General features: G+C 41.3%; 1 protein-coding gene across 12 annotated transcripts in view; it reads right to left on the bottom strand.

Annotated features, from left to right (window-relative positions):
• DLC1 (DLC1 Rho GTPase activating protein) overlaps window positions 1–12,067 on the bottom strand; it is a 367,353-nt gene that overhangs the window by 160,593 nt on the left and 194,693 nt on the right. Inside the window, exon 1 of one of the 12 annotated variants that reach the window (XM_036300743.1) lies at window positions 5,152–5,476. The exons of 9 other annotated variants lie outside the window; for them this stretch is intronic. In XM_036300743.1, coding sequence (XP_036156636.1) covers window positions 5,152–5,290 — 139 coding nt within the window. In that variant the 5' untranslated portion in view covers window positions 5,291–5,476. Of the gene's footprint in view, window positions 1–5,151; window positions 5,477–12,067 lie in introns of those variants that run through there. 2 more of the 12 variants (XM_036300744.1, XM_036300745.1) reach the window with 2 other exon arrangements.

Genomic DNA, 12,067 nt, shown 5'->3' with positions numbered 1-12,067 from the left:
CCACTGTTTTCTCTCTCATCAAAGCTGGCCTCCACATCAACATGCTCTTCTTTTTATCGGAAATAGTGGTACCTAATTTAATAGCTACATGCTCACGTCTACCCTCCAGAAATGACAGTGTCTCATGAAGCATCATTAGTGGTTGTCTCTCAGACCCTTTAAAACGTTCTATAGTGTTGCGTATGTCTAGGGAAGTCTTTGTTTACGGGAGGAGCCTGCATATTTTGAGGCATGCATCACTCTTGATTAAAAGGCATTACATATGCCCTTACTTGCTTTGCACTGTGATCCAACGAACAGAAAACAGTTCACAAAGTCAGTGTTTGTGGTTGCTTGCCATGGGAAGTGGGCCAGGGTTCTTGATGACCCAAGGAATTGAAAGCCAGCGTATCACACAGCATGTCAAGCATTCCTTTTGCTAGTGAATCAAAGACCTGGTCAGCTGAAAGGTAAAAATTTATTTCACAAAAGATAGAAGATGCTGAGCAATATATCCCAGGGGGATCCAACCTGATGTAGATACTTGAAGAATTTATTTTATGTCTATTGAATCTCATCTGGGTTGAGATTTATCTACATTTTTTTGCCTTCTTTACAGATAATTCAGTGTTTCTTCCTCTTTTGAATGTTTAGCTCTAGAAGCAGCGCCACATGTCTCATAGCAGGTTGAGGCATTCATATTTTTTCCTTCTATGTCATGTTTCCCTAATAGTAAGAATTGATTGAATATTTTTATAAATCAGTGTATTTTACACTATATAAGTTGTCCTTACCTTACTAGATGTTAAAGAAAGACCAATGTTTATTTTCTTTTGTGGTTTATTTGTTCATTCCACTTTCCCAGTTGATGACAGCTACTGTACATGTATAGTCTGGGCTTTGCCCTGCTTTCAGTCTCTCTGTCTCTTTCTAGTCTGAATTTAGTTTCTTTCATTCTACCTCAGAGGCAGTCTTGCTGGTGTATCAGCTCAGTCATTGGTGGAGCTTCGTCAAATATACATCAAGGAATTCCAGCCATCTCATGTACGACAGCCCAGTATCTCAGACTCTGATAATTATGGAAGTTACAGGTATTAAGCAGCGATTCTTAATCTAGGGTCTATGGATAGAATTCAGGGTGTCCATGAACTTGGATGGAAACAATTTCATTTCTAGTTTCACTAAATTCTAATGGAAACTTCACGTTTCTTCTAATGATAAGGGTTGACAAGCTGAACCCTCTGCCCCCACCCTGCCAACACACATGCCATGGTATCAGTTGTCCCTGTGACTGTCACCACAGACTTTTCCATTCATTAACAGTTGTTGCAGAAATCACAAAATATCACTTACACACATCCCTGCTGTACAGGTATGGTAGTTATCAAAGCTGCCCCTGATCACACATGAGTGCAGTTTTACTGTCCACAGATGTTCATGTGACATTGCTGGCCCCATTCAACTACCAAACAGGAAAGTTGAAGGTTTGCACATTGGTGACCTGGGTATGCATGTTGCTCCCCAGTATTCCCTACCTATGATGGTTGGCGACAAGGAGGTGAATCCAAAGCTACTGTACAGTTTAATGTTCTGACTCTAGCTAAGCAATAATAAATCTGGGATCTTTAAAGAATACTTAATTTAAATTTACTTCCTTATATTTTAAACACAATAGTGTATTATATAATTCATTCATGTTATATTACTCTATTACAACTTTGAGTTTTGAATATTAAATACCTCGATAACTACACTTTATTAGTATTGGTTCCCTTTAGATTTTATGTATTTTACTTATGTTAAAAGTATTATCCTGAGAAGTGATCCACAGGCCTCACCAGAATGCTAGAGACCAGTTGGCACGAAAAAGGCTCAGAACCCCTACATGACCCTATAAACAAGGATTACAAGGGCAAGAGGTTTTAAGGAATGAATGCACCCCGATGCCAAGATGTCCTTGGGCTCAAGGGGAGGCCGGGCGGAAGCAGAGGAGTGGTGAGGACACAGAGGAAGTGTAAGACAGAAGGACTGTTGACCCCATCTGTCACCCAAAGTTCCAATTCCCTGAAGACTCCATGCCATCCTCTGTGCTTAGGAAAGAAGACAGTGCACCTGTGGGCTTGGGAATAATGGTTGTAGAGAGAAGAGGGTTGTGTGGTTGGGCAGAGAAAGGCAATCTATAATAATAAAAGTGTAATATGCTAATTAGACCAGACGTCCTTCCGGACAAAGCCAGGGCTGTGAGGGAAGGAAGCCCAGGTCCTGGTGCCAGAGAGAAGCCGGTGCCAGCAGCCGGGGGAAGGAAGGCCTACTCTTGCACAACTTTCGTGCATCGGGCCTCTAGTTACATATAAAGGAGCATGTAATAAAACAGTCTGTTCTGTCACTCCTCACAACCTAAAGGCCCTTTCTAGCAGCAATTCTGTACTGTGTTTTTATAAGGCGGTGGATATTTAAACATAACAGATGAAATTCCTATTTTTGACATAAGGGAGTTTAAGGTAACAAGAGGTATACGGTGGTTTTTGTGCATGGCATCATTTGGGGCAGAACTAGGAACTCTTAAGTTATGTAGAGTGTGTGTGTGTGTGAGAGAGAGAGAGAGAGAGAGAGAGATTGACTGATAGAGAAAATATCTAGTAAGGAAAGTTAAAACTTTGTCTCTCGGCCCAGCACTATGGAAGAAACTGAAATCTCAGATTAGTTTTTGAGAAACTACATGAAATGATCGTCATAGAAATAATGTTTCAGGGACTATTTAACTGAAGTATTTTCCTGTGGGGCTTCAAAACACTTCTCGTCTGTCACCTGATTAATTTCACAACATAAAGTGAAGCGGGAGGTTTGGACTTCCTATTGCCCTCCATTCCGCAAGAGAGGGCCAAGTGGGAGGACACAGAATGGAGTGTACCGATGCTTGGAGAAGTGACTTCTTGTGGATAATTAACAGCCAAAGTCTTTGGTCAGTGGGAGGGTGGGGTGCAGGGGAGAAGTTTGAGGGAAAGGATAGAATGAGTGCTCTTGAGGCTTGGATGTGAACCAAGTCGGTCTCCATTGGACAAACACGGACGGAGCTCTGAGCCACGTGCCAAGAACAGGGGAGGACACAGAGGGGGTCCGAGTCCCCAGCAATCAGTCCATTGGGGTAGACAAAGCCCTTTCCTTTCCAGTACAGAACCTGGATGCTCTGCTGTGCGAAGTGCCTGAGAGGTCGTAGTCATCTTAGGAAAACTGGGCAATACAAAGAATTTCTTCCTCCAGTGGACCTGTTTAATGTTTCATCGCACATAAAAAGTAACTAATCTTCTCTAAGTATTTTTCACTCGATGCTCTAGTTTTGACTCCATATAGACCATTAATATTTAACAGACAAGCCCGGACGGTGTGGCTAAGTGGTTGCCCGTCGGTTACGGGCTTGATCCCAGTGGGGGGGCGTGCAGAAGGCAGCTGATCAATGATTCTCTCTCATCATTGATCTTTCTATCTCCCCTCCCCCTTCCTCTCTGAAATGAATAAAAACATACTTACAAACATTTAATAGACAAATGACAAAACAGAGACAGCATTTTTCCAGGGATCATATCCTTATTCTCAGAAGTCAACAGCTGTCCAAAGCTCCTCATTTATGAAAATGTAAGGGGGAGTCTGGGACGCTGGAATGTTTGAATTAGTCTTACTCTCAAATTAAAACACCCAACCACAGCAAGATATGTTTGTGTCATCTTTACAAGACACTATTTGTGGAATCCTTCCATTTGTGACAATGAATTTGTCAAACAAGACAACAATAAAGCAATCACCTTATTTTTTTTGGGGGGGGGGGGTTTCAAACAATTATAGTTGTGAATTTTATATTCCCATATCTTATTTCTTAAACTTCCTCTAGCCAAATACAAATGTTTATCACTAGATAGAACACCTTAAAAAAACCTGCCTTAATATGGAAAGTTGGATTTCTTTAAGGTATCACATTTTACTATAAAGCCACACTAAAATGGTTAAATTTAAAATATTCTGCTCCATCTCCCCTAGCTATGGTTAGACAACACCGTTTATTCTCTCCCAGTCCTGAGCAATATCGTTTAATTTAACAGAAAGATTTTTATGAGCATTTAGGAAAAATTTCCAGTTTACCCTGATTAGGTAACGAGTATATTATCTTCATGATCTGCTTTATCACAGTCACAAACCTTAAATTCCCCCTTTTCAAGTCATGTTGGGACAATTGTGTGAAAGTCAAAGGACCTTTTATTGAGAGCACACAGCAGTCTGGACTGACACTTCTAATATTTTTAACAACGCAGAGCTTCACTCAGCATATGAAAAACAACTGGATTAACCAAAAGGGTAAAGAAAACATAATCTTTGACCCATCTGTGCAGATGACATCAGTATACAGACTTAGACAGCAAACAAGACAGAGCCATTCAGCACGACTGGGAGACCTTTTCCGGATTTGGAGTTCTCTTGCCTGCTTGTTGGCAATGCTATTTGGGATCCATTTCTGAATAGTCTTAACACCAGAATGAGGCAGAAGTTCCCGTCTCCTTAGCGTGGCCCTGCAAACACAGCCTGCCATTTGGTCGCTGTCACATGAGCCCTAGGACGTTTGAATTGCACCACTGTAGTTATGCTTTATTATATTTCAAATGCCTGCCTCCAGCATACCTGACACACTCTTGGAACTCAGCACAGCTCCAGCTGCCAGAGGAAATACCAGCAGCTCCGACTGGGCAGCGCGGATTACTCCACTGACACACCGCCAGGCCACCTCGGACCCGGGCTCCGCAGCCGACCCAGCTGCCTAGCGGACCCCGTGCGTCTGCCCGAGGCGGCCCACCCCCACCGATTTCCTGATACGCATAAGGATCTCGCTTGGTTTTTCAAGGGGAAAAACAACACCCCCACCACCACGAAAAGCACCTCTCATAAAACCTTCTCTAGAATTAATCAGACGGAGGCATCACAGGGAGAAAACAACACACCCCAAACCCCAAACACTGCAGAAGCCTTACATGTCAGAGGGAGACTGAGGCCACCGCCGTGACAGTGAGGAACTTTACCCGGCGGATGGGATCATAAATGACCCGCGTTCCTCACTGAGCCGCTGTATTTAATTGTCTTCCTGTTAATACCTCCCCTCCCCCCTGCCCCCTCCCCTTCGCCCCTCACCTGCCAGCCGTCTGTCTCGGGTGTTTTTCCAAATAACATCCAGGGCTCTGGCCGTGGAGTCTCGGATGTGATCACTAAAGGACCTCCGGAGAGGGGCTCTCAGGGGCCGCGCCATCACGTGGGCCTCGGGGTCCCCCATCCCCGCGAAGGACTTCAGGGCTGCTGCCCTGGCGCCGCGACCATTCTGCTGGGCTCCCGCTCCTCCAGCTGCAGGCGCCCTCCCGGGGCTGCGGGCTGCGGCTCTGCCAGGCGGCGGGGGCCGGGACAGGGACAGGGACAGGGCCGGGCGGCCGCGAGCCCCGCGCCTGCAGGAGCCGGGCAATGCGGCTCGCGCTGCGGCCCGGAGTGCGCCGACTGCAGGCGGCCTCCTGGAGCGCAGCCAGGCTCGGCGCGGCTGCCACATCTGGAAAGGCTTACGCTGAGCCGGCGACACCCGCGCGCAGCTCTGGGGCTGCCTCCGTGGCTCTCCGATGATGCTGGCTTCCTGTGTAATCGAGTAACTTGACTTGGTCCCTGCCTGGCTGTCCGAATATTAAATCCCATCTCTCCGTTCCTGGCAACCCACAGAAGCTCGCATTTTGAAGGAAAGGCAGGGCAGGAGGCAAAAAAATAAAACAGTGAGGGAGGTTGTGCAGAGATGGCAGGTGGGGTGCTCTTTGACTTTGGAGGTTAATTCTCATTCACATGCGCGGCATTTGACTACCTCCTTTGTGTTTTATTAGCTCGTGGTCTAGGGGAGGATGTTGATGGGACAGAAAACAACCTTGATGCTGCTGTGGGAAGGAAGCTATGGCTGTCACTAGCATCCTACAGGCCAGTCTGGAGTCTCTCTTCAGCGGTTCTCAACCTGTGGGTCGGGACCACTTTGGGGGTCGAACGACCCTTTCACCGGGGTCGCCTAAGACGATCGGAAAACACATCTATAATTACATATTGTTTTTGTGATTAATCACTATGCTTTAATGATGTTCAATTTGTAACAATGAAATTGGAGGTCACCACAACATGAGGAACTGTATTAAAGGGTCGCGGCATTAGGAAGGTTGAGAACCACTAGTCGAGGTGGATACCTGAGTTTTAAATGAATGATTAATCAGCTCCTCATATTTCCCCTCTGATCATTCTTCTACTTTCATTCAGTGATTTAACCAATCATTCTTGGTTTTGCCTCTAAATATGGTGCAGATGTCTTCTGGTTTTGCATATCTTTCAGTGTTAAGTAAGCAAACGTCATTATAACGGTACATCAAAAACTCTCCCCAAAACAATAAACAGTGCTGACACTGTGAAACCCAAAGATGGGCCAACAGCTTCTTTTACAAGATATGTTGAGTTTCTAAAATGCCAAATAAATGTAATTATCTGCCAATGAATTTGTCTGATTTTCTGTCTTTCAATGCAGTTTTAATTATCTTCTTTCTCACTTTCCCTTAAATTCCATTTTATAATGTTCAAAGTTTGGCATCAAGTACTTAAGGGCCAGTTCATAATCTTTGTGAAATTAAATAATGTGTAAAAGCACTTTGTAAATTATCAGGTACCAAGCAAATTCTAATTATTATCATAATTATTTTTAAACATGAAACTAATTTCAACCCACATCGATCTCCAGAGTTTCCAAACTTCTACAGCATGCATCCTCTTTCCCATCAACTTTGACAACTTAATTATGCAGAGAATGATAATTAAAATTGCCAGAAGGTGCTCACGTTGTGAGTAATACTAGTATGTACCGTTGCATATTAGTAACCCATGAGTCCTAAATTATGTTGTTTCCAAATTGTTAAAGCTCATGAATATCTGCAACTCAGACTGTGTTTCTTGGTAGATATCTACCCCTTTGCCCTATCGTTGGGCTGGACATAGATCAGGAGGTACAAACTACTGAGATATACAGACCTCTAGGCCTGTGGCAGTCAATTCCAAGGGGCAGTTCACCATTAAGAAAAAAAAAAAAAAATCTAGCCTGGCTGGTGTGGCTCTATGGTTGAGCGTCAGCCTATGAACCAGGAGGTCACAATTCAATTCCCCGGTCAGGGCACATGCTGGGGTTGCAGGCTTGATCCCCAGTAGGGGGCGTGTAGGAGGCAGCTGATTGATGATTCTCCCATCATTGATGTTTCTATTACTCTTTCCCTCTCCCTTTCTCTCTGAAATCAATAAAAATATATTGTAAAAAAAAATCTAAAAAAATGTGATCACCTAATATCTGGTTCATTTTTTAAAAAGCTATCTCTCTCTCTCTCTCTCTCTCTCTCTCTCTCTCTCTCTCTCTCTCTCGTATGTATGTGTTTCTCCTTTAAAGAGATTGAGCTCCTGGAAGCAGGTTGACTCATTTCCTGGTCAGGTGAGACGGAACAGGTCGGGGGAGGCCCCTTTGGCAGAGGAACAGGATCAAGTACCCATAGCCGCAAGTACTGAACTGCACACTGTGTTAAGCCTGGGGAAGCTAAAGATGAAGACATCAACTCTGTCCTTGAGGAGGAGAAATCACATTGACCACAAATAATTTCAAAATAGTGTAATAAGTTCCATGATGGAAGCATGTTAATGGGCCAACACACAGGAGGGGAAAAAACAAACATAGCCCAGATTCCTAACTTTTCCTAGTCACTAACCTCACCTACATTTCCATTCTAGATCCATGACAATGTTAAGGATACACAATCATTCTTAGCATAAATATCAACAGCTCCTTGTATGAGTCACGAACAATGAGGGACTATAATGGCACGAAGCTTTGTTATATTTAAACACAGAAAGGAAGGAGGACCAATAAAGGGAAAATAACATTTATTGAGTACCTATGACATACCACAAGCTCGACTAGCACTGTATATTAGACCCCTGTATATGGATAGACTAGTGTATAGAGATCGATCAATACAGGTGTTCTATCTCTTCTTCAGAGATAGGAAGCTAAAGTTTAGAGAGAAGAGACTAGAGAAAGGTCACATAGTAAATGGCAGATCCAAGATACACACCCACTAAAGAGTTGTCTGCATCTTAAACTTATTAAGCAGTAAGAGTTTGGTCAGAAATTAATGATATTGATAATAATGACCCATTAATATTATCTAGGCTCAGTTGATACTAAACTATGGGTCAAAGCTCCTTACTCTTAGCCAATAAAATCACCCAGGATGTGAAAGAAGCCTGAGTCTCAGATAGGTTTTGGGTGATCCCAGGTATGGAAATCAAAGGGCAATGAGCCAAGAGAACTTGGGTGTAGTCAACACATAGGTTTTAATGATAGGTCACCCAGTCTGGTCTCCAAAGTGTTCCCAAATGATCCTCCTCTTCTGTGATACTTCTTTTCCAGGACAATCCTTCTAGTTCTTTGTAACTCATTCTGGCAGGTATTGGAAAAACCCACTTATTCGAACATCGGTTTCATTGGTGGAATGATCCACAGACCTAACCAATATGAGGTTTCATATGTGTTTTTTTAAAGGAAATATAGCAACATAAACGTAACTTCTTGGCAGACTATTGGAGAGGGAGCAACACAACCAAATGTCATCAAGCAAGGAAGGCTTTAATTATTGATTTTATCAGAGTCCAACACAGGGCGGGCAACTTTGCCCCTCATCTTTGAAAACTCATTAAATCAAATTTAATTTTGAGGATATGTCAGCTCCCTATGGATGAATTTCAGCCACATGTCATGGCAATAATGTAAAAACCATTTTAATACACAGCCAATTTTAAGTTATTCTTTTTTTTTTTTTTTGCTTGCTTTCTCTAAATTTATTGGCCACTAGAAATATCCCACACAGAAAAAGTGCTTTTTAGAATCCACTGTGTACAGAATAATTCCTCAAGTTGTATTTCCATAAATTTCAAATAAACCAAGTCTTTTCAAACTGTTGCGAGCTGAGAGCAGTATGTGATAATTAGTGTTGTCTCAGCTTGGCAGAGGGGGAGAGTGGGAATATGAGAAGTTTGCTGGTTTCTTTCAAGATCCCACTGGGAATTATAAGACAAAATGAGAATAGCCACATAATGCTCTGACAGCTTCTCACTTCCTTGTGTTTGTGATAAAGAGCTCATATTAGCCATTGGTGGGGCTGCTCTCTGACCTGGGAGAGCTTTGCACACCCTTCCAGATCCCTGGAGAGAGAAATTCTTGTCTAGTCAGCTAGAGATTCTGGCTCTACTACGTCCCTAATATTTTCCATCCAAGAAAAACATTTGGCAATATATTATACCTTTTATCTAGTTCTGTCTAACTTATACATGTTGTCTTCTTACTGCAAACAAAAGTTTAATGTTATTGTGTCTCTAGGTCCCATTTGCTTTGATCTAATGATAGGGACACCTTATTTTCCAAGCTTGTGTATCCTAAGAGTGGTCAGAGGGCCACTCTCATTTGCTGATGCAACTCATTTAAGCCTTCTTTGGAGCAATTAGAACAGTTAGGACTACCCAAAGCGTTGATAGTTTCTATTAAAAAAATGTGAATGATGATGGGAAAGGGCAAGTTTATGGAGTCAATGGCATGCTTGGATCTGGGTCTTTAGCGAGGAAGGGAAATGATGGAAACCTCATTTGGCTAAGCCCTGTGAGCAATCCAGAGTCTGCAACAGGACAGGCTTCGTGCATGACAGTGCCTACCCTGGCATAACAAGTCTGCCCAGTAGGCGGTCAGTCCACAAAAACACCATTCTCCGTGATGTAGGTATCCAAAAGCCCATGGCAAAGTGGATGCACAGTGTGAAGCCTCTGTAACTCTGAGGAACATGTAAATGTTTTCTGTGTATGCAGTCGATAATCCTTAGCTTGCAGGTTATGTGCTGCAGGTGACTGTTTCGATTTTGAAATGTGTATTTAACTTTACCACCTTTACCACATTGCTCTGGTACAAGTAGAAATTTTACTTCTTAATCTGTGTCTACATTTGAAACCCTAAGGATTACATTGAATTTGGTTGAGATTCTCCTTCATGATAAACTGTTAAATGTCCCTAACCGAAGAACTTAGGTAAAAGCTGTTAATACTATTTGTTAGGTATCTATTGATGCCTGGTAGACCAATAAACCACAGTGATGATATTCTTGAAATCTATGACCTCTGCCCTGGATAAGATTGCCCTTAGAAGGCAGGAAGAAAAACCTTAGCATCTATGTCTATATTTATGTATATATATAGTTCTTTAAATATTTATACTTTGTCTAATGTCTAGTAATTAAAATAAGGAAGTATCATTTACAACATGGTCAAAAATATGAACTACTTAGAGATAGATTTAATGATACGTGTACAGAACTTGTACACTGATTGCCATAAGACTGCCAAGAGAAATGACTAAACCTAAATAAATAGAGATAAACCCTGCTTATGGAGCTGAAGACTCAATATTATCACGATGTCAGTTCTTTTCATACTAATCTATAGATTCAATGTAAAACCAGTTGAAATTCAAGTAGCACTTTTTTTTTTTTTTTTGGAAAACTGACACATTGACTTTAAAACTTATATGGAAATATAATGTTTATATCTAAATGAACCAGGATGATGTTGAAAAAGAAAAGCAATGTTGGAAGATTAATACTACCCGATTTTAAGAGTTACTATGCATGCACAGTAATAAAGACAGGGTGATACTGATATATGGCTAGACATATAGACCAATGAAGCAAAATGAAGATTCCAGAAGCAGGACCATAGTACCTGCTCAGTTGATTTTTTGTTGAAGATGCCAAGGTAAGTCAATGGGGGAAGATGATCTTTTTTAACAAATGATGCTGGATAATCACATGAAAAAATGAGGCTCAACCCTTACCCTCTACCTCACACATATATTAACAACCCAACAGAAAAGAATCAATGGGTTTTATGAATAAACATTTCACAGAACATATAGAAGTGATAACATTGGCAAATAGAAGCTCAGTGTTAAAAATTTTGATCTTATTGAAAATTCTCTGAGAAAAGCAAATCCTCAGAACTCTGAGTCTCTGAGCATCAGATGTACGTCCTCACAGAGAGGTGGTGGGGAAATCACTGCTTGGAGAATGATCACTGGTTGAGAGTATGGGCATACTGAAATGGCATGCCTAGTGTTGTGTTATTGGATCAAATTATATGAGCGAGAAGGCACTTCAAATACTATCAACAATAAAATATATTTGAATAGTTTCATTAACGACTCATTCTATATACTAGTAGAATAATTATTAGTAGTGCTATTAGTATTGGCATGTTTTTAACCAAAACAAATGAAACATTTTAACAATGGTAAGGTTATTTTTAGATAGCATTATAATATTAGGATATGCTATTTGGAGGGATATATATATATATATATATATATATATATATATATATTTGTTTTTAGGGCACCTAATGAAACATTAAAAAATGTTTATTTAAGCAAGTAAGCAATTTTCTAACAGCAGTAAAAGAACATACAATTTTCACAGCCTCTTTCTGATAAAAAATAAGCCCAAAATTTCTTCCTAAATATTTAACTTGATTTATTTATCTACTAGAAGCCTGAAGCATGAAATTCATGCAAGGGGCTCGGCCCATCACAGCTCCAGCTGCCTCACAGCCCCTCGGACCCACCCACTGGTCGTTCTGGAAGGTTGTCCGGAAGGTCGTTCCACCGTCCGGTTTAATTAGCATATTAGCTCTTTATTATATAGGATATTTTTTATATCTCTGTTATATATTTATTTTTGCATGTTTCAAGGTATATGTCATCAGATGCTCAATATATGTTTGGAAAATATTGATACTAAGATTGTAATAAAAAGCTTGAATTGTTAGCAAACATCTTCTTTCATATGTGTTACAGTAGTTCCCATCTACATTCTATTAGCTTAATTACTGCTAAAATAGCTTAGAAGTCCATTATTACTAACAATAAGTCATTTTAAAGTCACACATAATTTTAATGACGCTAGCAGTT

Source organism: Myotis myotis, unplaced genomic scaffold (genome assembly GCF_014108235.1).
Source record: "Myotis myotis isolate mMyoMyo1 unplaced genomic scaffold, mMyoMyo1.p scaffold_m19_p_3, whole genome shotgun sequence".
Taxonomy (NCBI): domain Eukaryota; kingdom Metazoa; phylum Chordata; class Mammalia; order Chiroptera; family Vespertilionidae; genus Myotis; species Myotis myotis.
The sequence above is the reverse complement of the archived record's forward strand: the minus strand, read 5'-3'. Positions and strand labels throughout refer to the sequence as shown.